This window comes from Crinia signifera, chromosome 8 (assembly GCF_055691185.1).
Source record: "Crinia signifera chromosome 8, ASM5569118v1, whole genome shotgun sequence".
Classification (NCBI taxonomy): domain Eukaryota; kingdom Metazoa; phylum Chordata; class Amphibia; order Anura; family Myobatrachidae; genus Crinia; species Crinia signifera.
The window spans coordinates 5,608,621-5,635,102 of record NC_139224.1 but is presented as its reverse complement, the minus strand read 5'-3'; the positions used below and the strand labels follow the sequence as shown (position 1 = coordinate 5,635,102).

The window sequence follows — 26,482 nt, the reverse complement described above, 5'->3', positions numbered from 1 at the left end:
AGCAGCACAGGTGGGAGTAGGGGAGGTGTGAGGGCGTACCAGTGTGAGCAGCACAGGTGGGAGTAGGGGAGGTGTGAGGGTGTACCAGTGTGAGTAGCACAGGTGGGAGTAGGGGAGGTGTGAGGGCGTACCAGTGTGAGTAGTACAGGTGGGAGTAGGGGAGGTGTGAGGATGTACCAGTGTGAGTAGTACAGGTGGGAGTAGGGGAGGTGTGAGGGCGTACCAGTGTGAGTAGTACAGGTGGGAGTAGGGGAGGTGTGAGGGTGTACCAGTGTGAGTAGTACAGGTGGGAGTAGGGGAGGTGTGAGGGCGTACCAGTGTGAGTAGTACAGGTGGGAGTAGGGGAGGTGTGAGGATGTACCAGTGTGAGTAGTACAGGTGGGAGTAGGGGAGGTGTGAGGGCGTACCAGTGTGAGTAGTACAGGTGGGAGTAGGGGAGGTGTGAGGGCGTACCAGTGTGAGTAGTACAGGTGGGAGTAGGGGAGGTGTGAGGATGTACCAGTGTGAGTAGTACAGGTGGGAGTAGGGGAGGTGTGAGGGCGTACCAGTGTGAGTAGTACAGGTGGGAGTAGGGGAGGTGTGAGGGTGTACCAGTGTGAGCAGTACAGGTGGGAGCACCCAACCGCTACATCAGTACCACAATGCACCTGGGTTGTCAAGCTATTTTGCAGGGCCCTCTGCGCTTCACCACACACACACAAACACACACACGTGCACACACACACACACGCGCACACACACACACACACGCACGCGATCTCTGAAGCTGTATGAAAGCCATTATGGGATGTGGTCGGTGCCCCCAGAGCTTGTACTTTGATCCACCAGCAATGAACACACTGCAATTATGGAGAGCAGATGCTTTAATACAGGAAATGACACAAGACCACTGAGCTCTGTAACTAACATCTATTGGAAGTAAGAGTCACACTTGGTACAAATGAACAGATTCGGGAGGATGCCGTAGAAAGCAGATAAGTCCCAGCTTCCCCCTGTCCATTACCGTCATGTACACAACATAATGGGGAGATAAAGTAGCAGCCAATCCACTCCTCCCTGCCATGTTACAGACAATGACAGGACAATGCCAGGAGCAGATTGGTTGTACTTTATCTCTCTCTGAGCTTTGATACACCTTCCCTTCTATGCGTGTACCGCTCAGCATTCCAGCCCCAGGCTGCTCAGTAGCTTCTCTAGTGCCTCCAGCCGCTGGTTGGCCTCCTCAATGGCGCTGTAGGTCTGCACGTTGCTGGTGATATGGAAGCGAATTTCATCAATCAGTGGAATGGAGTCAGTCTCCTGGCGTTCCTCCACCGCTGCCGCGTCATCCTGTATGGCGGCAGCAAACTCCTCCGAATCCACCAGCTGTGGAGAGAAGGTTCTGAGGTTACCACACGTTTCCAGACGGCCTCCCTCTGGGTATGGGAGCAACATGCAATCAGATAACAAGCCTCTGACACCGTCGTCCTATTACTGCGCATGCAAGAGCTTGTCTAGCGGGTCCCGGTGACGTCACTGAAGGATATTGGCAGCCGATATGGTTTCCCGTGTACACACAGTATCAGGTGCGGCCAGGTCGGCTGCGGGTCCGCTAGGGTGTATGGGGCTTAAGATTAGGCGGTATCAATCATAGGAAGTGATATCATCAGATTATGCAGGCAGAACCACCTGACAATACTGCAATACCCAGCATGCACTGCACATACTGAGCGGGTCTGTGGGTAGCTGGAAACATGGTTTGTGAGGTGGAGTGGTTATGCCGAAACCAAAAATGGAAAGAGCATGTATCACGTCAGAAGAGCAGAACAGAGGAGCACATTGGCAATGGGACGAAACAGTCATCTAACATTGTTGTCTATTTACTAAGCTTAAATGCAGGAAAAATAAAAGTAGCGCTACTACACCAATGAACATGTAAAATATACCATTTAATAACATATAAAACAAATTTAAAACACTTCAATTAAAGTGAGGAGGATACGTTCCTATGTACACCGCCAATGATGTCCACATAAACTCCAATGTTCCAAATCAAACTCTGGATAGAGTGCACCTGACATAGCGGTCACGTGACGCCGTATCACAACATCACATGATCTATTTCCCTATGAATGATTGGTTGCACTACAACCGTTTTATTGGTTTCTAGAACGACCAACCAGGAAGTGTTACTAAACACTATCTTATTTTAGGAATATTAAACCTGAATTATCCTCAAAATTGTTTATGTATTTTTGTATTACTGCCTTCTAGTTCTACTTTCTCCTCCTTTTTTTGATTTTGAATATATTTAAAATACACCAATGAACATAGCAATGTAATGATCACACATGTGCTGATTTACCTAATCAATGACAGGTATATAAAGCAGCTCCAGAGTCCTATGGTCATTCCTTTGACAAAGCTGCACTTAGATGCAGGGAAACGCGTCAGCAGCAAACCCTGGACACTTCACCCAGCACTTTTATCATACCATCTTTTGGATCCGGACCAGCCGCCCTCAGCGATTTTCTTGCCACCCTTCCACCCTCCTCACCATCTCTGGACCACATCACCCATGTTTGGAGAATCTCATGCTGCAATGCAATCCAATTAGGAACATAGTCTCCAGGTGACAATCACTGTGGTAACTATAAGATTCTACCCCCCTCATATGGGGACTGTGTTACTTCATCTATCCAGAGTTTGATTTGGAACATTGGAGTTTATGTTGACATCATTGGCGGTGTACATAGGAACGGATCCTCCTGACTTTAATTCAAGGGTTTTAAATTGTTTTATATGTTATTAAATGGTATATGTTACATGTTCATTGGTGTAGTAGCGCTACTTTTATTTTTCCTTTTCCTGTTGAGGGGTCACTCACCCCTCTTAAGTAGCTGCTTCGCAACACACCCCTAGCTAGCGCCCGTTTTTTTTGTTGCTCTGCAACTTATCCCCTAAGCTTAAATGCAGCCTGAAACATGGCAGTTAGGAGCAGGTTGACCGATATTAATCGCTCTCCACGGCTCAGTACATAGGGCCTGACGCAGCAGAAGTTGCAGTTTTGCCAAGGTAACGGTTGCTCGCATGCTGGGGGCAGTACAATGCAGGACAAGTCCGCCCAGCAATGTGAGCGCAATTCAATTGCGATCACATTGCAGAACCAGGCATTAAGGGTAACCCCAAGGACTTTGCAGCGGCTGTGTGTGCGACATCACACGGCCGTAAAAAATATGTGTCCAGACCGCAACCCCTTAACACAGAGTCACCCCTCAAACTGTAATCGCATTCTTCCAGGATGAAAAAAAAAAAAAAAAAATATCGCAGGTTTGCTATTTTTGCAGTCGACCCAGAGACCGCATTATTTGTAACAGCTTCCAGACTCCCTCCAGGAACTTCCTACTAGGCCCTGGCAAACAGCAGCTCCGCTCTCCTCTCCACAGGGTAATAGAAAAACATCATTCATAAGAGTTGCTCATAGGGAACTTACAAATTACAGAGACCTGCTAGTGGAACACCCCAATAATAGGTCTGGTTTGTCCTGCAGGCCGCGGCCGCGTACCTTCTCGATGATCCTAGCCATGTACTCCGTGCACTGGTCCTCTAGACGCGTCAGCTGAAAAAGCTTTGCTATGTTCCAGATCCCGATCACGCTGTCCTCATCCAGCATCTGCGCCAGGATCTTCCCACACAGGCGCTTCAGCCCCAGCAGCAGGTACATGTCCGCCACGCAGAGCACCTCGTAGGCATTCTCCGGAGACAGCTGGAAATCACAGACACAGGGTTAGTGGGCTCTGACAACAGGACGGACAGCACGGAAAAAGGAGATTAATAAGGGTCTCCCATGACAATGTCTATCAGCCGCCTCCAACCTCTCAGGACAACTGTGCCGTGTGCTAATGTTCGAAGACTTCAAGGGGTATTATTTACTAAAGTGCGGGTTTATAGAAGTGGGGATGTTGGCTAGATCTAAAGATACAAAGTGGGCATCCCAGATATTGCACAGTCTGGCATACACTTGCAGATATTAGAGATGACCATCGATGGTTAGAAACTATGCTAGCACATATCATCAATGGTTCCCACCACTGAATGCATAGAATAGGCTTTATCAGAGAAAGAGACAGAGGGCAGAAGTTTCCTGCGGCATAGCTCCCCCTGGTGGATGGATGTTGCTGTGCACGGCTAAGGAGGATGGGACAGGTATTGGTTCACCAGCAGCAGAGGGTTTGGGCTTTCTTTGGTTGCTCCGTCCAAGGAGACTGACAAATTCCAGCTGCAGCAATAGTGAGTGCTGTGGGTAGGCCCACTGGCCATCTACACCCTATGTCCGACAATAAAAATCCATTGACATTAGCCCCACTCCCAGCATCGATGGTGGTTTTACATCAGACGTTAATAGTTGATCATTTTGAAACATCGATGGTCAATGGCCATCCCTACCCTGGATAAAACTACAAGAAAAGATGAGAATAGAGAAGACTCAGGCCCTTATTCAGTTCTGATGGTAGTACAAATTTGTTCTCAAAATGGACAAAACTATGTGCACTGCAGGTGGGGCAGACGTAACAGGTGCAAACTGAAATCTAAATTGCAGTGTAAAAATAATTCAGCCAGTATTTACCCTGCACAGAAAAAATAACTCCCCCAAATCTAACTCTCTCTATACATGTTACATCTGCCCCACCTGCAGTGCACATGGTTTTGCCCATTTTGAGAACAAATTTGTACTGCGATCAGTAACTAAATTTACAAGCTCATGAAACCTTTGACATTTGGAACACTAATCGCTGAACGCAATTATTTGCACCAAGAAGGAAAGCCAGTATAGCAAAAAAAAGACAATGATCAATAGCACAATTCCAGCAATAAGATAACATCCTGCTCTCACAATGCCTTTTTTTTCTCATCTTCTAAATAAGGACTCCCTAATTGCCTATATAGTAACGATATTCACTGATATAGCAACATTATTATTTACCAACACGCTAAGCTCACACTGAGCCCATAAGGCTGATGTACAATACAACACTTTCTATCTGCCCATTACCCTATAGCACATGTACAAGTAATGTACATAGCAGTCAGAATTACTCTGCTACCCCCTGCAGGAATGTTTTATTGGTGCAGTTTTTGGGGCTTCGTTTTATTTTTAAATAAAATATAAAAAAAAAAAAAAACCTCTTGCCATAAAAGAAATGGAAATAAAAACAAATATCAACTTTAAATAACTACTTTGTTATATCTGCAAATCAGCATGAGAGCAGCACGCAGTAGTAATGGTTTCGGTATTTGGGAATTGTATTTATAGTGTAAACATTAACCCCTTACACTATCCCCATTGACAGAATACAGATCATTGGAGAGAACGGATACAGATGGAACATCAGCAGTGGAATATAAATAATCTGGTAGCAGTATACTGAAACCTATAGTCACCAACCAGTATCTATACTGTGACCTGCCGAGTAGGAGGGGTCACCAGTCCAGCAAACAGTGACCCGAAAATAATTCTGTCCCCCCCCAGTCTGAATTATATGTAAAATATAGGGAATAGGGGATAGGGGATAGGGGATAAAACAGTCCAAGCCAAAGCTGGAAAAAAAGGTCCTCGAGATCTACCAGCAGTCCATGTTTTCCAGGTCACCTGTGGGTCTGTAGAAGGTGTCGGTTAGGAATGAATGCAGCACTTGTTTGAAAATGTGACAGTTAGTAATGACTACACCTGTTCACCAGCTAGGTGGTCTGGGAAATGCATCCATTAGTAATGACTACACCTGTGTACCAGCTAGGTGGTCTGGAAAATGTGACATTAAAGGTGCCCATACACACTGCGATTATCGCATGCGTTTTGTACTTTTAAAGTACAAAACGCATCGCATGTGCTATAATCGCACCGTGTACCTGCAAGGATGTGATGCGCGTCCTCGCAGGTACAATATTGTGAAGCACAAAAAGTACCTGCAGGCAGTACTTTTTGTGCTTCATTGCATCGCATCAGTACAGGACTATATGCGATGCGATGTCCATTAGAACCTATTAACTTAAAAAAAAAAGTGGCTAAAATCGCATCTCACACACCCGCAAAGTACAGTACATCGCATCGCATCCCCCTACAAGTGCCAAAATCGCACGGCACAAATAAAGTACAAAACGCACAGCACACATATCAGTGCGTGTATGGGCAACTTAAGTATTGACTGCACCTGCTAGGTGGTCTTGGAAAGGTGTCCGTTAGTAATGACTACACCTGTTCCCCAGCTAGGTGGTCTGGTTAAGGAGACAGTGCGTAATGACTACACCTGTGCCCCAGCTAGGTGGTCTGGGAAATGTTACAGTTAGTAATGACTGCACCTGTGCCCCAGCTAGGTGGTCTGGTTGAGGAGACAGTGAGTAATGACTACACCTGTGCCCCAGCTAGGTGGTCTGGTTACAGAGACAGTGATTAATGACTACACCTGTGCCCCAGATAGGTGGTCTGGTTATTGAGAGAGTGAGTAATGACTACACCTGTGCCCCAGCTAGGTGGTCTGGGAAATGTTACAGTTAGTAATGTCTACACCTGTGCCCCAGCTAGGTGGTCTGGTTGAGGAGACAGTGAGTAATGACTACACCTGTGCCCCAGCTAAGTGGTCTGGTTAAAGAGACAGTGAGTAATGACTACACCTGTGCCCCAGCTAGGTGGTCTGGGAAATGTTACAGTTAGTAATGACTGCACCTGTGCCCCAGCTAGGTGGTCGGGGAAATGTTACAGTTAGTAATGACTACACCTGTGCCCCAGCTAGGTGGTCTGGTTGAGGAGACAGTGATTAATGACTACACCTGTGCCCCAGCTAGGTGGTCTGGTTAAAGAGACAGTGAGTAATTACTACACCTGTGCCCCAGCTAGGTGGTCGGGGAAATGTTAGTAATGACTACACCTGTGCCCCAGCTAGGTGGTCTGGTTAAAGAGACAGTGAGTAATGACTACACCTGTGCCCCAGCTAGGTGGTCTGGGAAATGTTACAGTTAGTAATGACTACACCTGTGCCCCAGCTAGGTGGTCTGGTTGAGGAGACAGTGATTAATGACTACATCTGTGCCCCAGCTAGGTGGTCTGGTTAAAGAGACAGTGAGTAATGACTACACCTGTGCCCCAGCTAGGTGGTCTGGGAAATGTTACAGTGAGTAATGACTACACCTGTGCCCCAGCTAGGTGGTCTGGGAAATGTGGACTGTTGCTAGATCTCTATGACCGATTTGGCCCCCACTGGTCTAAGCCAATAAACGCAATGTGAGCACTGTTGGGCAGATCTCTCACCTCGGTGTCGTCACTGTATATGTAGTACAGGACGCATGTGAAGGTCTCGGCGGTGATGTTGTGCAGGGTGATCACCGGGATGCTGGGCTGCGTCTGCAGCTCCTGGCTCTCGCAGAAGTGATCCTGCAGCAGGGCTTTAAAGTAGTCACTCCGACCACAGAAGAAAGACTGGAAATATATATACAACGGTGGTTAGACATCTGTGTGACGCCAGGCGCAAAAGTGACCGCACCGCCCACATCAGCAGCTCCACACAGGAAGGCATAGATCTCTGCTCATTACACGCGGTTAGCAATGTTCTTGCTAACACACACACACACACACACCACCTATGCATTAATGCAGGGAATGGTCACCGCAAGGTTCCATGGGACGTAATGGCGGTCATCTCCCCACCCCGATACAGTGAATAGACTAGAACAGGATAGTGCATTATGTGCCCGTGCGGTGCGGCATGGCACTAGGTGACTGCCAGGATCCTGGCTGTCCGGGGAGCAGAGGGGACATTTTAAAATTGTAAAAAAAAGATAAAGATAAATGCTATAAATAAAAAGACCCATAATCTGTTATATCGTTACCTTGTGACACAGAAAGTTGTAACCCGTTATCCGGAAACAAACGTCGGGGTAACTGCAGAAGTTATCAGTGCTGTCAAAGGGCAGCTCCCCGAACCCCACCTGGAGGATAGAAGGTCAGAGGTGAGATATTACGGGCGGGACAGAGCACACAGATATCATCTATTCTCACCTACATACTCAGTCGCCATATTCCCGCTATAGTCACCATGGTGATGTCTGCTCGGAATGCTGTGATATTAGACATACAGCCAGCTGAGAACCCCTAATAACGACCACCACGTTCTCTGCACGTCCATCGTACCCAGGCTGGTGTGGAAGTCACCAACTGCCCGCGGGCTGAGAAATCGGTTCTACAGTAACGACCCCTAAGCAGGCCCATCACACCAGTTACAGTCCTTGTGGTCTTCGATTTCTAAGGTGGAACAATCCATACAAAAATAACCAGGGGGCAACTTGAAACTCATGGGAGTTTTTTTTCCCCACCCAAAAAAAAAAATGCAACTAGTTAGCAAAAACCTTACGTACTCATTGTCCAAGTAAAGACGAGAAGACTAGATGGGCCAAGAGGTTCTTATCTGCAGCAAGTCGATACCTATACACATGGAGATGGTCAAGGGGTTCAGTTGTTGTTCAAGTACAGAACGGTTATGAGGGAGACCTTATTTAAGTTACTTCAACTCTGGAATAATGGTTGGTGCAACGTCATGTTAAATGAGAGAGGACAGAGGAGAATGGTCAGATGGTCAGAACCGCAATGGTCTTACAGCTGCCATCTCCCAATGCAATAGAGAAAACAAGTTGTTTAGGTGATCGTGACGCGGGAAAAAAATAAAAATAAACGATTCTTCCAGAAACCTATACATCACAAACCATACAGTAAACTGCATTTAAAGCGAAAAGAAAATTGATGCGTTCCGTACAAAGTGCATTTATGAATGAGTAACGCAGTAATTACACACAAAGCTGCTAACAACGAGGACAGTTCCTTTGTGAGACATCTGTGAAGCGTGACCACATTATACGCACACAGCCGAAATCACGCCGGATGTGCACGGAGCCCGATTCAGATTTCCATGATAAAACCTGAAGTGGCTCACGACGGAGCGGATTTAGATGTTGGCATAAGACAGTCTGCTCCGCGAAAACAAGACGTGATCGTGTGTAGCTGGTCACACTGCGTGTGTAAAAGGGGCTTCACAGGGACGTTCTGTACAGCAGCCATACAAATTCCACCACTACCCCTTAATTATTACTTTCAAGAATCTTCCACCCTTCCTAGGTGCACTTTCAGATTGGATAACGGGTGCATGATCTTTCTGCCCAATCTTGTAAAAACTTAAAGCAAACTTCACAGTTTTTTGAAACCATAGAAATGAATGTAATATATACCCAGATACAGAACATATGGATCTAATCCGAATGCCCTCACAATTTGACTCATAGAAAGGTGGCATTTTGGGGTGGGAAATGCCCTTTTCCTGGGAGTGTTAGAGGCATTCCCAGGTGGTTTCAATGTAGGGTCTGAGGCATCAGTGCCGGCCCCGATCAGCCTGCATCTGTCGTAAAGTTGTGGAGGAGTCTGAGTTACGCACAGTCGCACAGACTGGAACAATCAGCAGATGTTTCAGGAATTGCAGGTGACTAGCGATCCATTCGCGCATCATGTGCAGACTTGCATGGGGTGGGATTTCTGTCTGGGTGGTGGCCATCTACTCACGGCGGTCAGATCAGCCATACAAGCTATGCTACACAACCTGGCACACTGCTCGCTAGGGCAGACAACCAACAAAGTTCCATGTACCTGCCAACAATTTTGAAGACGCCTGATCTGTAGGACAAAGCTTTAGTTCCACAAACTTGGGAGACACCTGGAAGGTGGCACTTTGGGGTAGTTGTGCAACCCTATGTAAGAGGTAACCCTTCATTAGCAGCTGTCGGATTGGCCACTGTCCGCTTTAATAATGGCAGCCACGGCGAAGTGTACCAGTATTCTATATCCACTGACCTTACGTGGACCTGTCCAGCACATTTATAGAGCACAGTCCTCAGAATCTCCTCAAGCCAACCCAACCGGGAATAAAAAAACATTCTGTTCCCGAAACACGAGCCAAGTTATATTTAGAAGCCAGAGGTCGGCCGGCGTGCACAAAACCATTAATAGCTCCCGTACACCGGACAACCAAGAAGTAAAAACGCTTCTTACTTTGTAATTTCAGAAATCCTAAAAGGGCCACAAACCATGTTTTTGTTTCTCACTGAGCCAACAAATGGGATTAAAGGCCATTCTCATGGCTTGCAGCAAGAAGTACCGGCCTAGAACCGACTCTAGCTGTGCCCACCTCACACACACACACACACACACACACACACACACACACACACACACACACACAGGCCCTGGCCCGTGTACCACAATTGCCGTTACATGTTTCTTAATAACTTCACATACTTGGTGCAGAGATCCAAGAAAGACCAGATCACAGTGCAGCAGTGTGAGGTCCAGCATGTCCAAACTGTAGCTCTCCAGGTCTTGTGAAACTACAAGACCCAGCATGCCTTGCCACAGTTTTGGTATTAGGGAATGTGAAATAGGGGATAAGTGCCCGATGGAAAGTGCCCGATGGAGGTAAGTGCGATGTTTATGGCAAGCCACAGAGCACCGGTTATACCATGACGGTGGCAGCTACTGATCTTTGGGCGTCTTACGCAGACCACGATGATACCCTCACTAAGAGTAGCACTGGATGCCAAGTCGCTGCCCAACAGACTGGACTGGAAGTTCATGGGGGAAAATCATTAACCCCCACTGGATTCAAAAAGTTCTGTTTGGAAACCACAACTGTAAGGGCTGTCCTCCTGTGGTATAACCCAGATCCATCCTCATGGGTCCTAGGTGCACAACCAGTACATTCCTAAGGGTGGACTAACATTATCCGGCATATGGCTGCACCAGGCTTCCCCTGAGGTCCTCTCGTACTGCTTACAGTCAGACAATTTGCCCATCCTTACATGGCCTCTCTCCTCTCCAGCTGCCCAAGGCCTGGTCTCTCTTCCGTCACAATGCCACCATGAAGAACGGCTTACCAGCTGCTTCAGTGCAGACAACGGAATGGCACATGGTCCACTGGGTACAAGAGAGGAGGATGGACCTAAATTACGAGCACCTGACCAGGATACGCCACAACCAAACAAAGCCTGAGATCACACGCAAATTCTACGTTGTCCCTCCTCCAGGTCATCTCCTTATGCTCGAACGCATCCAATCCAAGACACCGTGGCCAGGTATGCACATTAGCGTAAAGCCATGAGACTGCCCTATAACACCCGCAACCCCACCCAGTGCTCCTAGACACCCCAATAAATGAATTGAGCATATCTGCAATGCCACCTCAGTAACCAATCGCAGAAAGAATCTGCCCCTCAGACATTGCCAATGGTAACACACAGAGCGCAGAAAACAAACGCGATGTGTACGGATGTCCTAAATCCTTCGTAACGCGCTCTATGTAAAAATCATTTGACCGTGAGCCTAATTCATCGCAGGCGCCATGTAGCCCTGGACTTACTCAGCTCTGCAATGAAAAACCAGGCACATCCGGGCTGAAGCGGACGTCACAACCCCTCCCTAGGCCGGCTTAGCACGCTTGCGTTTCCCCCCCGACAAACCCAGTGTTTTTACTTAGAACTCCCAAAATAATGGTTGGTTTCCACCCCACACTCCCTGTCAATCACCGTGTGAACGGTCAGCGGACAGAACTGGTTCACCGCAAGACTCGGGCATGCGTACTGTGAACCGCACGCATTCACAGTGTATCGATAATCGCCCACTCTGCGATCACGTCTGAATCAGGCCCATATGAAAAATAATCCACGACTGAAAAAAATATTTATTTCAATGTGGGATTTCTGGCTCTTTTACTCATACACAAACCCTCGTACCCACCTGGTTACTGGGCAGATCTAGACCCTGATTTATATCTACCTGGCACTGCACTCTATACCGGGCTTCTGGCCTCGCCCAAGCACCGTACCCTCATCACCCTCCGCTCAGCCGCTCTCCAGTTCTAATGCATTGTGACATTGCTGGATAACGCTGTGCGGATCTGTATACAACCCATACGGATGGAGCCGCTCTCTCAATAGATGGCACAAAACAGAGCAATTCAAGTGTTTTGTTATGTTGTTCCCTCATTTTGATGGGCTGGTCACTAGCAAAATACATCAGCACAGTCTACAAGATGTTTCCTGCGCGGTCAGTCAGTGTGACCCATAATGCACCTGCACTACAGGAAGCAGTGACCAGTAATCCTGACACCGAGGAGGCGGAGAACTCACCCTCAGCTCAGGCGGCAGAGCGCAGTCAGCTAAAATGGCCAGGTCTTCCCGCAGGCATCCGTTCCCAGAGGGCTCCACGGTCAGAACCTTCACACATGTCCCAGGCTTGGAAGAAACTGGAGGAAGAAAGGATTCATTTAAACTTTGACATGGGTCCCTTAACACACCCCACCCCAAATGTCAGATTCATCATGGAAACCAGAGGTTCCCAAACACAGATCTTAGGGCACCCTAGCAGGCCAGGTTATAAGGATATCTATGGATATCCAATTGATTGAGATGCTAAGTCACTTGTGCCCAAGACTATGGTTGGGAACCTGTCAATCATTTTCAGGTAAGTATGGGAAGTCATACAGGTACATCTCCGAAACCTGACTTCTGCCCCCACAGCACAGACATGTTACTCCTAGATTCAGCCTTGACCAATCGGATGCTAGGACTTCCGACAGTCTGGGACACACTTACCAAACTCATAGACCTTTTTACACTTCTCCTCCAGCTCATCGATGAGATCCTGAAGGCGGCACTGCTTGGCCAATCGCTTACAGTCCTCCACATGCTCAACACTGATGTCCAGGTGACCTGCAGCAGAAGTATCGGCTATGTCACCACAAACACTGAGGTATCGCAGGGTCAGATAACAGGTGCAATTCAATATGGCGGCTTACGGAACAGCACCTCTGAGACATTCTTATAAAGCCATCACCACAGAACTACATATAACTAGGAGGACCAAAAGGAAGGTCCCCCAGACATAATGGCCCTTATTCAGATCTGATCGCAATACAAATGTGTTCTCAAAATGGGTAAAACCATGCTGCACTGCAGTTGGGGCAGATGTAGCAGGTGCAGAGAGACTTAGATTTGAGTGGGGTGTAAAGAAACTGAAATCTACATTGCAGTGTAAAAATAATGCAGCCAGTATTTACCCTGCACAGAAACAAAATAACTCACCCAAATGTAACTCTCTCTATACATGTTACATCTGCCCCATCTGCAGTGCACACGGCTTTGCCCATTTTGAGAACATATTTGTACTGCGATCAGATCTGAATAAGGGCCAATATCCAGAGGAGAGGTCTTCTTCTTCTTAAGCAGCGGTGCTAAGGCCCGTCACCCAACCAACACTCCTGCAGCCAATAGTCATACTTCATAGGCATCATCCAGATCACCCACACACGGGTACCACAAACAAGGAGAGGACAGTGGCACGGTGAGCCACTTACCTGTGTAAAGGTACTGGAGAATGGAGCTGAAGGCAGCCGGGTTTATCTGTAGAGAGATGATGGCCATTGGCCGATCAGTAATACACAATATATAGCATAGACTTGTTCCGCAATTCAGGGACTTGTTCCAAGCTCCGTCAGAAGCTGCAAAGTTATAATCAACTACTGGGATTAGACTTGGGAAGCGCCAGCTGTTTACTGGGATAATAAATGGCACATGGCAGAATTAGAGAACCTTTATGAACGAATAAGATTATAATCCTATTACACTGATCAATACTCATTTTATTGCTGATCATATGAGAGCGATTTTGGGCTTAATGCAAGTATGACGGTTTTGCCCGGCTGAAATCTTCTAGACAATTGTGGACGGGATGCACTATCATCCGCAGGCTCCCTCCGACGCACATCGGGGCTACCGCATAGATAATTATCGCATATGCACAAACATCAGGTCTTGTGTTAAGAGCTGCCCTTTGCGATGCGCCCGTCGATGTGTAGCGGGACCCCCCTCATCCCTTACCCGGGGCTGCTGCTGCTCAGCCAGAGACTCCGCCAACACCTCCCTGCACTCGAAGGGGATGTGCAGTGCAGGGAGGAGGAGGTCACTGGTCCAGGCAGCCCAGCACTGTGCTGCCCAGACTCAGGTGAGAGGGAGAGGCAGGGGGTGGCGTGCTTCGGTGCGGGCGGCAGGGGCCGCTGTAAGAAGCCCATATAGGCTTCTATGGGGTATTGCCAGCACGCAGCAAAAACCCGGTGTGCGGGTTTTCCTGCATATCAAACTGCGGTATAAACCCCAATAACGGGGGTTTTAGCACATTTTTGTGTTAAGAGCATCCGGCCCTGTGTGAGAAACAAGTGGCAGTGGGCAATCACTTACATACATTCTACAACACAGGTTCTCCCCCATGCCACCTTCGGATCTTTATAATGTGACAGTTGGTGACACAATGCTCCTGCTGGGTCACCTGGAAAACATGAACTGTGCGGAGTACCGAGGACAGAGTAGGGGAACCACTGTTCTAGAAGGATATGGCGTGACTACATAATAGACTATTCACCTGTGTCACCCTCTAGACTGTTTCCATTTAGCACCCCCAAAAGAAACTAAATACATTGAAATATCCTTGACATTTTTTTTTTTTAGCCGCACGCAAACGCCGAAAGGAAAAATTCCATATTCAGTTACCATTCAACGATTTTTCCTCTAGTCCCGGCTGCGAGCAAAACAGCCGCGTCCGGTCAGTAAACTACGTTTACTGCCCCATAGCCCCACACCTGTGTTTTCCCAGCCCCTCCCAACATTTCGTTGGCCCTTTGTTTTTGGGGGGACGCCCATGAAACACCTAGGATCCACCCCCACTCCATGTCAGTCAGTCTGCGAGCAGCTTGCAAACAAAAAGATTTGACAAAGCTGATCGCAGTAGAGAAAACATCGTCCAGCACCGAATTCGGACCTGGCGAATTAATCTGAATCGGGCCCCATATTCCATGGTGCATGACCTGCAGTATTGTGGAGATGACATTAGATATAGACTTTATATACAGCGCCCAAATGATTGCCTCTAGAACATTGAAACCTTTGATCAAAAGCAACTCTATTGATAGTAACCGATGTGACATCGATATTCCACAACGGTAAAGCTGTAATAATGAGACTGTGGATTATAAGAGTGCAGAGTGCAATTTATCATCCACTCATTGGTCATCTCACGGCTTGACTACTGTAATTCTCTCCTCACCGGCCTCGCTCGATCCCAACTGTCTCCTCTCCAATCTGTCCTCAACTCGGCAGCCAGGCTTATCTTCCTCTCCCGCCGCTCTAACTCTGCTACTCCCCTTCAACAAAATCTGCACTGGCTCCCATTCCCCTACAGAATCCTCTTCAAACACCTCACACTCACATACAGGGCCACCTCTAATTCCATTGCTCCATATATCTCTAATCTCATCTCCATTCATACACCCTCCCGCCCTCTACGGTCAGCTGACGACTGTCGTCTCTCCTCCACCCTGATCACTACTTCCCATGCTAGAGTACAGGACTTTGCCCGTGCTGCACCCCTTCAGTGGAACGCACTCCCTCGCTCCATTAGACTCTCCCTGACCTTGCAAAGCTTCAAACGGGCACTGAAAACTCACCTATTCATCAAAGCGTACCCTTCCACTGCATAAACCAGCTGGTTCTCCGACCCCTTGCCTGTTTACATCCTGCTATCTAACCACCTCCCCCTCGCTTGCACCTCTTGTAATCTGTCTGTCTCCCCTTCCTACTAGATTGTAAGCTCCTCCGAGCAGGGCCCTCTTCCCTCCTGTTGTCAAAGCCCACTTCTCGTCACATGTCACTCACAGCTCTCCTTTACTCCAACACTCAGTGACCATCTTCGTCTGCATACTCATCTCCATCATTGGCATCTAGCCTCTAGTTGTATGTTGATTGAGTCCTCACTACTTATATCCAAGCTGTAATGTGTATTGAACTGTGGCGCTCTTTATTTGTACTGTATTTTTGTTATTTATTCAATGTTATGCCAAGCTTTGTCTCCCTGTATTGTTCCTTTGTACGGCGCTGCGAAACACTTGTGGCGCCTTATAAATAAAATTATAATAATTATAAATGTATTTCTGCTGCTGCCGGTCCCGTGGAGGCCTTCATTTTTGTACATACATGGGGTTATTCTAATTCATTTGCATCCCCCGTGCATTTGTTGTGTGTATGCACATTTGCCGGGTGCGTGCGGCTACGGTGAACAGACGCACGCACCAAAGACTGCGGGCAAGAGGCGGATGTCGCACCCATGGGAATGGGCAGGGGTGGGCAGCTGACATCACCAGTGCAAACAAGGTTGCGAATTCGCAGCCTTGCTAGTCAACCAGAATAAGGGACATAGGGCCAGATTCTCTAAGCTTCAAAAGTGATAAAATGGAGAGTGATAAACAGCCAGCCAATCAGCTCCTACCTGACATTCTTCATATACAGTCTGTGACATGGCAGGTAGGAGCTGATTGGCTGGCTATCACTCTCCATTTTATCACTTTTGAAGCTTAGTGCATCTGGCCCAGAGTCTCATCAGTCACACAAACAAACCCTATTTGAACATGAAAACACAAACAAAATATTTGATATTCCCACAGTGCGTGTAACACACTCACTGCACGGTAGTTTCATAGAGTAGATTTATAATAAAATAAAAATATTCCCCATTGTGCCATTATTGGGGTACCCAGAACATCAATTTAATTAGTGCGTGTGTGTGGCCTCTGCAAGGGGAAGTGCAGATTGTGAGCGATATTGGGCTAAGGACCGATGAATATATTATTTAACCGTTTTCAGTACATTCCGTCTTACCAGCGGGTGCTTCAGGGCAATCTTTTTCTTCCCCTTCCACTTGGTCTCAAACATTTCTGCAAAGTAGGGGCTGCGAGCGCTGAGGACACAGCGGTGGGCGCAGAAGGACTCCCCGTGGACAAGGAACGTGGTATCACTGTAGGAGCCCTGCTCCAGGAGCCTGCGGAGACACAGAAGATGCTATAGTACCAAAATGCCTGTTTCTCCCCCTTCACACAGGGGTGCCGCTTCAACTGTGCCAGGTAGGGGTTTCAAATTTAGAGTGGGTCAGAAGCAGGGACAGAGGGGGTTATTTCGGTTCACTCCTTCTGGCAAATTCCTTCTTAGATGGACAAAACCATGTGCACTGCAGGTGGGGCAGATGTGACATGTGCAGAGAGAATTAGATTTGGGTGAGTTATTTTGTTTCTGTGCAGGGTAAATACTGTCTGCTTTATTTTGACACTGCAATACAGATCTCACTTTGAAGTAAAACCCCACCCAAATCTATCTCTCTCTGCACAAGTCACATCTGCCCCACCTGCAGTGCACATGGTTTTGTCCATCTAAGAAGGAATTTGTCAGAAGGAGTGAACCAGAATAACCCCCAGAGTCCCTAAACACAGGTATGTTTTTTTTTCGGGTGGCCTAGTGTGACATAACGAAGAAAGTTGGTGCGACGCCGAGAACGCGAACAACTGCAGTTGCAGTTTTGCTATTTTAGCCGGGAGCAGTTACATGCAGATAAAATATACGTCTACTGCTCAGTCTAAGAGTTCAGAGGCCATGACACTTGTGCCGGCCTGTGGTAACATGCTCAACGTGTACAAAGGGAATACAGGACAATAATGAGAGGTGGACTCCAAATACCTCTGTAGGAAGTCGTCATAGTAATCCCTCTGCATACACTTAGCCGTGATCTGCTTGTACTCCTTCAGCACTCTGCGAATAGTGTCACTCAGTGCGCCATACAGACAGCGTTCGCCATCAAACGTGTTCACTTCACACCTAGCACCTAAGCGGGAGGAGACAAGGTGTGTGTTAGAGCATCCTGTCCGCTGCACACCGCGGCCAGTCAGCGTGCTACCGCCACAGGCTTCTAGTAACTCATGGACGCTGGGCCTCAGGTGGGAGTTCTCGGTGCAGATAAAATATACCGGCACAATTCACAGCACACAACGTTCACCTCAGCGGTACATCAAGGCGACAGGTTCCGTCTGCTTACCATTAGATAAAAGGTAGCGCACAAGCTCCTCGTGTCCACACAGACAGGCATAATACCTTGGAGAAAAGAAAGCAGATCTATGAAAGGGGACATTGCAGTCAGCGAAACCGTAACCATGGTTATTTTATAAATGCAACAAATATCTCTGGACACCAAAAAAAATCTATAAGGATCAATTTGTTCCTGACACGCCCACTAATACTCTGGGCCTAGACTGGCACTGGGGACCAACCGCGCCAATGATCTCTGGTGCAAAGGTCAGCTTACTCACAAGCAGAGGTCTACCGGTCTTACTGCAGCTAGGGTCACCGGCACAGACGGGACACCCCAGACTGAGCGGCAGCAGCACATCGAGATGGGGTGTTGACAGTAATATTGGCACTCAGAATAACCCATGTGTGGCTCGGACCACCATTTTTACTACCAGCTCAGGCTTAACGGTGCCCTTAACCCTTCCCCATACCACCTTGTATAGCTTTCCAGAGCTGGGCACACCGGTGTTTGTCCCAGACACTCCCAGAAAATGTCCGGTTTCCGCCCCCAAATGCCATCTTCCTGTCAATCAACTTGCGAACGGCCAGCGATCAAAGTAGCAAGATTTTATTACAGGATGGCCTCACGCATGCACGCTACGATCGGTGCGCATGCGCAGTCTATTGATAATCGCCCAGCCTGTGATCGAACGGCCTGCAGCCGTGCGATCAGGTCTGAATAACCCCCAGAGTCATAAGCAAATGCAAAAGCCTGCCCAGCTTTACGACCGGGTCCACAACCTCCAGCAGCTGTGATATAGCTCGCAGACAAGACAAGGTCAACATGAGCTGTTCTTGTTTCCTTGTGTCACCCGAGTGTGTGGGGAAACTTACAAGGGCGTACTGTCCCACTTGTCACGCACATTCAGTTCCACGTCTCTCTGCTCCACAAGATACCTGAGGAGAAAGAAAAGATATTGCATAATATGGCCGTCATTTGTACAGTAGGAACCAGGGGCATACCTAGAGATTCTTAGGCCCCATAGCAAAAGTTTGTTAGGGCCCCCTAATTAGCAACTGATGGTGATAAATATATGTAAAACATATTAATTACACAGCAAAGATGGGGCCCCTTCAGCGCTGGGCCCCATAGCAGCTGCACCCCTTGCACCTATGGTAGTTATGCCCTCGGTAGGAACTGAATCCTGGATCATTACCAGTCCCTAGGCACCATCGGCCTTTGGGTGCCAGTCCCCCCTGGAGGTGCAGCCCGCCCGCTGCATTGGGGTGCCAGTCCCCTCTGGAGGTGCAGCCCACCCGCTGCATTGGGGTGTCAGTCCCCCCTGGAGATGCAGCCCCTCCCCCGCTCCGCATTGGGGTGCCAGTCCCCCCTGGAGGTGCAGCCCACCCGCTGCATTGGGGTGCCAGTCCCCCCTGGAGGTGCAGCCTGCCCGCTGCATTGGGGTGCCAGATACCCCTGAAGGTGCAGACCCCCTGCATTGGGGTGCCAGATCCCCCTGAAGGTGCAGCCCCCCTGCATTGGGGTGCCAGATCCCCCTGAAGGTGCAGACCCCCTGCATTGGGGTGCCAGTCCCCCCTGAAGGTGCAGCCCCCCTGCATTGGGGAGCCAGTCCCCCCTGAAGGTGCAGCCCCCCGCTCACCGCACTCGGAAGACGTCGCCCTTTCTGCAGCTGCTGAACAAGTCGCTAGTGTCCATCGGCCCGGGCCCGGCGCTGGGCGGAGCGAGCGGCTCATTGACCCGGCGGGTTCGAAGCGCAGCGAGCGGAAGCACCGGGAGAGGGCAGCGGTCGGACACAGATCGGAGGCCCAGGAAGACGGAGCTCGGAGCGGATACAGAGAACAGCTGAGCGCCGGCCTGACACAGCCAGTTATGTCCCCGCCCACGTCCGCCGGACAGCCAATCACCGCCGCTTCTCATGCGCCGCTACGGCGCAGAACTCGCCCATCTCGGCGATAGGTCCAATCATTGCAGCTGCTGGCACACTCAGGGCTCCGCCCACATACGACTGGTAACGCCCCGATCCTCCTCTTTACTAGGAATTCACGAGCCGGCCCCGCCCACCGCTGCTGGAACTGTACAGTGTAAACATGTCACGTTACGTCACGTGGGTCACCCCCTAGCATGACACGTCACGTGGGTCACCTCCTAGCATGACACGTCACGTGGGTCACCTCCTAACATGGAACGTCACGTGGGTTACCTCCTAGCGTGTCACGTCACGTCATAACATGTCACACGTACATCTCACCCATAATTGCCTACTTTTGAAAAATAGTTTCAGGGAGATTATAGTTGGTAGCAGAATTTTGCACAGCACCCCTTTGAAGGGGTGTGTCATGCTCCACCCAAAGGGTATGTCTAGTACCATACCTCCCAACATGGAGGTATGGTACTAGCACACCTGGGATGAATACTGCCGACAGGGCCTGGAGATGTTGTTCCGCCCACGAGAGTATCCTGGACACTTCCTGAAGAGCAGCTTTGCTGCGGGTGCCCTCTTGGCGGTTGATATATGCCACCGCCGTGGCGTTGTCTGATCGGATCTGAACTGGTTTTCCCTGAATCAGGTCCAAGGACTGAATTAGGGCATTGTGGACTGCCCGTAGTTCCAAAATGTTGATGGGAAGGCGAGACTCTGGGAGAGACCAAACGCCTTGCAAGGATCGGGATTCTACTACCGCCCCCCCCCCCCAGCCTCGAAGACTGGCATCGGTAGTTAGGATTATCCATTCTGTGAACCAAAATGGACGCCCCTGGGACAGGTGATCCAATTGGAGCCACCACCGCAGGGACTCCGATACCTGGGGAGTCAATGAGAGAAAGGTGGATCTGATGTGGTGGGGAAGGCCGTCCCACCTTTTCAGGATGAGTTGTTGGAGGGGACGGGAATGGTACTGAGCCCACTCCACCATATTGAAAGTGGAGACCATGAGTCCCAAAATTCTCATTGCTTCGTGAACTGAGACTTGTGGGGCTTGGAGAAAGGTCTGGATTTTGTGTTGCAGGGATCTGCATTTTTCTGTGGGAAGCGACATCCGCAGTAAGCGAGTGTCCAGGAAAGCCCCCAGATGTAGCATCTGCTGCGAAGGGTTTAGGGAGGATTTCTCCCAGTTCAGGAGCCATCCGTGTGCTTGGAGAGTCGAAATTGTTGTCTGCAGGTGTGACAACAGGACTTCCGGGGACTTTGCACCACTAAGAGGTCGTCCTGGTAAGGGAAGACCCGAATGCCCTTCTTGTGGAGAAGTTCCGCCATTACCGCCATGATTTTTGTAAAAACCCTGGGGGCTGTGGCCAGTCCGAAGGGCAGGGCCCGGAATTGGAAGTGGCGGTCCTGAATGGCAAACCTGAGGTATTTCTGGTGTGCCGGCGCAATGGGGACATGCAGGTATGCGTCCCTGACATCTAGAGAGACCATGTAATCTCCTGACGTCCAGAGAGACCATGTAATCTCCTGCGTCCATCCGGAACTTTGACACCTTGACCACTTTGTTTAGTGTTTTCAGGTTTAGAATAGGTCTGTACGTTCCATTTGGTTTGGGAACCAGGAACAGCGTGGAGTAGTAGCCCCGCCCCCTTTCGGGCGGCGGAACTAGGACGATGACCTGAGACTGTAACAAGGCCCGTAGGATTTTTAACAAATGTTGCGCCTTGTGTGGGTCGTGAGGAAGCCCCGTGCAAAAGAATTTTCGAGGAGGAGGCTTCAGGAAGGATATGGAGTATCCCCGAGATACAACTTCCCTCACCCAGGCGTCCGATGTTGTGGACAACCATTGGGGGGCAAAGTGAAGGAGCCTGCTTCCCACCTGGGGATCCCCCTGCGGGAGGCGTGGCCCGTCATGCCGCAGGCTTGTCGGGTTTGGCAGGGGCCTGTCTGGTGGCCCAGGCCTGTTTAGGCTTGGATTTACCTGTCTTGTTAGGTGGAGTGTTCCTATTGTAGGATTGTCCCCTGGCTTTACCCTGGGGCCGAAAGGAAGGAGTTCTCGCTTTTTGTGGCAAAGCTGTAGGGAGGCAAGCTGTTTTAGCAGCTGCAAGGGACGCAACAATTTTATTAAGCTCCTCCCCAAACAGGTTATCACCCTTAAAGGGGAGTAATTCCAATGTTTTCTTGGATTCTATATCAGCTTTCTATGGACGCAGCCAGATAATGCGGCGGGCCTGGATAGAACTGGCAGATGCCCTGGCTGCTAATGAACCTGCGTCTGACATGGCCTCCATGATATACAGAGCCGCTTGCCTGATGCATACTTGCCTACTTTTGAAAAGCAAAATGAGGGAGATTTTAGATGCTAGCAAAATGCACCGAGCATACCTCCCAACTTTTGACCTGAAGAAATAGGGACACTCGCGCGAAAAGGGGGTGGGGCGTATGCAAATGAGGGCATGGCTTATGCTAATTAGCCGCGACCTCATTTTCATACGAGAATAGACGCTGTGCGCATGCGCACAGCGTCTATTCTACTAGATTGGGGGGTCTCCCAACTGCCACCCCCCGCAGCGGGACAATGCCTGCCGCGGGTGGGACAGGACCCGAAAATCGAGACTGTCCCTCTAAAATCGTGACAGTTGGGAGGTATGACCGAGTGCAGTGTTGCGCACCATTGAAGGGGTGTGTCATATTTCAGGGCGTGTCTAGTGACACATATGGGCGTATCTATTTCCACCCAGGGGTGTGTCCTGCAGTGGCTGGTGGAAAAAAAATATGAAGAGCCGCATACCACCAGAGCAAGTTTGTATATGGGCAACCTACGAGCAGAAGCTGTACAATTGAAACCAGCGATCATGTGTGGTTGCAATGTGTTCAATGGTCATGAAATATTTTCATATAAATAAGTTCATGTTTTCAGTCAGGCTGAAAAATTATAATAGAAAATCATATGGGCACAGAAAGACATAGCAGCATACCTCCCTAGTTTGACATTATAGAAGTTGCAATCTGCTGCGCCGAAGGCGCGGCCAACTTGAAAATGGGTGTGGCTCAGATGAAAGGGGCGTGGTCTAAGGTCTGGTCCAGGGCCTAGCACCACAACCCTGTTTTTGTCACTTTAGGAGCTTGCCCAGCGCTCCCTAAGCAGCCCCTGGCTTTCTCCCTGCACTGGAGATGCCGTGAACATGTGAATGGCATCTCTTCAGCGATCACCGGCTGCTCGGTAGGGTAGCTGAGATCTCCAGCTTCCCCAACTGCCCCCAGCCCGCAGGACACTGCCACCCACAGGAGGAACAGCAGGACAGTCTCCAATTAGTGGGACTGCACTGCACTGCAGTAATTAGGACAGTTGGGAGGTATGTAGCATTATTACTACCTATTTATTAGCCCAGGACACAGAGGGGGTGAAGCTCTTGACACAACCTGACCCACCATACACAGAGAAGTTGTGTAAATATGGCCACCAGGGCTTAGAAGGGAGGGACTGTCAGCGCAGCTAGGGAGACTGCAGGCAGGGCTGCCATCAGAAATTGTGGGGCCCGGGACAGACACAATAGGCAGGGCCCCCGGCTCCCCACTATAATACTCATTACATATTATACCACATGCTTTAATGCCTATGACACAGTATGCTACATGCCATAAATGCCAATTACACATTATGCCGCACACTGTAATGCCCACAACACATTATGCCACACACCGTAATGCACATTACATATTATACCTCGCACTGTAATGCCTATTACACATTGTCACATGCTGTAAAGCCCATTACACATTAAGCCCCACACTGTACACCTCCGCAACCTACGGAATATCATCCTGCGTGTTGGACATACACATTTACTGTTTTCTATTTATTTATATACAGTAGAGAATAGGTGTCACTCCCCAGACTTCAAAAATGACACCTGGAGACAGGGTACAGGGGATGTGATGAAGGGGCGAGAGATGTTTAGGTTATGGGGTGAAGTGATGGGTGGCGTGACAAGCTGAGGTAATGGGGCGAGGGGTTAAGGTGACATGGGGGAGGAGGTATGGAGACAAATCAGCAGAAAGCGAGACCCCAGATTTTTCTTTTTAAGTGTGCATTTAAAAAAATAAAATAAAAAAACAGCAGGATCACGGCATATATCCATAATTAACTGGAATTCAGTTGTACACAGTGTTCTGTTGCAAAACACCATATTAATGCCAGGATTGTAGCATTGTTTAAAATATCGCCCAGCATGTACACTACAAACTATACACGCTCCCGCTGGTTTTACCGACCACCTATTGTCATCTGTACAGCTCAATTGACAAGTCATCAATGACTACATGCACATACAGTAGCGGAGACCCGATGACATTTGTCAATTATATAGTTCAGTGCATATGCACTACATGGTTGGCCCAGCAGATTAGAGGCAAAAGATGATATCGCACAGGAGCGAATCGTAAAGTGTATGCACCTTTATAGGTCATCTGCACTACTATAACCAACCAGTCTGTGCACAGAAAGATGTGTACACTACACAGAGCACTGACTTATATATATTACATATACTATATATTATTGCTAACAAACATGTGAATGGTGCAGGGGGTAGCTTGCTGGGCCTGCGGGCCCCCCCAGCAGCCGGGCACCTGGGCAGCGGGGTCCGGGCAGGGCGAGTGGGCAGTGGGGTCCAGGCAGCGCATGGGCAATCAGTGGCGGATGGGAACTAGTTCCCAATCACCGCAGGGACCCTGCCGCTGACTGCCCATACGCCTCAGGGACCTATGCCCACCCGCAATGCCCGGACCCACTGCCCAGGTACCACGTTCCTCCCAGGGCCCCCACAGACCTTAATTTGTCAGAGTCTGCTATTTACTGTGCAGGGCAGCAAAAGACGGGCAGGGCGGAATTTGTCGGCTTTTAAAGGGGCAGGGCGCAGCGCCCTGTGAAATAAGCCTAGCGGGAACACTACATATATATATATATATATATACACACACAGTCCATAGTACTGGCACTCACATCTGTATTAAATATTTTGCTGGGGTGACATTCCGGGTATAGGGAGCTTGCTAGAAGATCACTACTTGTATAGTGTCAATAAGTGGAGTCACTCACCAGTCTTCAAGTGATATGAAGGGGTTTTAATCAGGCAGCATGGCAATACAAGGTGGGCATCGCAGATGCCCGCCTTGTATTGCCATGCTGCCTGATTTAAACCCCTTCATATCACTTGAAGGGATGCAGTGTAAATCCCGGCGGTCGGGATCCTGACTGCTGAAATCCCGACACTTTCTCCCTCCGGGGGTGTCCACGACACCGCCCGGAGGGAGAATAAATTAGTGTGCCGAGCGTAGTAAAGCACCGGGCCCGCAAGGGGGGGAGATCCACGTCACCCCCTTTTCTGCGGTCAGGATTCCAGCGTCGGGATTCTGAACGCCGGGATACCGACCTCCGGGATTTAATACTGAATCCCACTTGAAGACTGGTGAGTGACTCCACTTATTGACACACTAATATATATATATATATATATATATATATATATATATATATATATACACACACACACACACACACACATATATTCACTCCAGGACTTAAATAATAAAGAAGTCACTCTTTATTCTAATATTTCTATGTTGCGGTTTGAGTGCAAATACAGGAATACAAAATTGTGAAACAGTGCTTGCAGACATAGTTTATACACGGCTGTAATGCACTAAAACCAAAATGGCCGATTAACCCTTGTTATGCTGCACAGAAAAACTTTTTTTGGAAAGCAGGAATTTTATTATACAGACCTGGTCTATCCATGACCATTCTATACTTAATTGGTGTACTAATTAAAGATGGCCGATTAACCCTTGTGCTGTAAAGAATTTTACTGTGTAACGGCAGATATTAAATGAAACATCAAAAGGAAGGAGGAGTTCAAGCTTAATAAATGACAATATTTATAGAATTAATTAGGTACAGCTCCTGGTGGCTGGAGTAGTCATTTTCATCTAGATTATACAGGACAATCGGGGTTTTATTTATTTAAGAAGAGAAACCATAATGACCTGATTATGCTGTGACCTTACTACACATAACAAAAAGTGTAGTGCTTAGGATGGACATATCAATTTTACTTTTGTGGCTAGAACAATTATTTATTTTAAATAGAAACTAGAGAAAGATAAATATATATATATATGCTTTTCTCTATTTATAGAGGTGCAGTGTACTCGTGCTGGGTATCAGCACAATGACATAGGAAGCAGCTCAGTGAGTGTACGTATGTGTGAGACAGTAGAGTGAGACACAGCAAGAGGAGAAGGAGGAGGGACGGAGAGAACAGCCCAGCAGCTTGCGGAGCTTGGCAGCAATGAGGCTCAGGAGCCAGAGAGGAGATGCTGGCACCGGTCTGATCACTCTCATACGTTGTGAGAACCGGTGAGTGAGGCTGCTGTATAACAGAGTTATACTTACTGCAGCTGCCGCTCCTGACACTCGTGCTCCCGGCTCACATTTCATCCACAGTCCTCTGCCGCTTCCAAGCCCCCTCCCAAGCTCTTGCTGCTGTACCACGCCTCCCTCGGCCAGCGCTACACAGTCCCACACA

General features: G+C 48.7%; 1 protein-coding gene across 2 annotated transcripts; it reads right to left on the bottom strand.

Annotated features, from left to right (window-relative positions):
* Nucleotides 1-845: 845 nt before the first annotated feature.
* Nucleotides 846-26,482, bottom strand: ABTB1 (ankyrin repeat and BTB domain containing 1). 2 transcript variants are annotated; one of them, XM_083155650.1, is made up of 12 exons: nt 26,350-26,482; nt 18,841-18,903; nt 17,975-18,030; nt 17,620-17,764; nt 16,771-16,930; nt 13,422-13,467; nt 12,661-12,777; nt 12,196-12,311; nt 7,861-7,959; nt 7,283-7,450; nt 3,545-3,745; nt 846-1,365 (listed from the first exon to the last, which is right to left on the bottom strand). In XM_083155650.1, exons 4-12 carry the CDS (start codon nt 17,652-17,654, stop codon nt 1,159-1,161), a joined length of 1,149 nt encoding a protein of 382 aa, XP_083011776.1. In that variant the 5' UTR covers nt 17,655-17,764; nt 17,975-18,030; nt 18,841-18,903; nt 26,350-26,482; the 3' UTR covers nt 846-1,158. The 2 variants fall into 2 exon arrangements, with proteins under 2 accessions (XP_083011776.1, XP_083011775.1); XM_083155649.1 differs by lacking the exon at nt 26,350-26,482 and adding an exon at nt 19,608-19,877.

Excerpts from the sequence above, each read along its gene's own strand:
- ABTB1 (XM_083155649.1), bottom strand. The coding sequence starts at position 19,663 with ATGGACACTAGCGACTTGTTCAGCAGCTGCAGAAAGGGCGACGTCTTC. Across the intron at positions 17,765-17,974 it reads GCGCTACCTTTTATCTAATG|GTGCTAGGTGTGAAGTGAAC; the intron begins GTAAGCAGACGG and ends CCTCCCGCTTAG. Across the intron at positions 1,366-3,544 it reads TGGCTAGGATCATCGAGAAG|CTGGTGGATTCGGAGGAGTT; the intron begins GTACGCGGCCGC and ends TTCTCTCCACAG.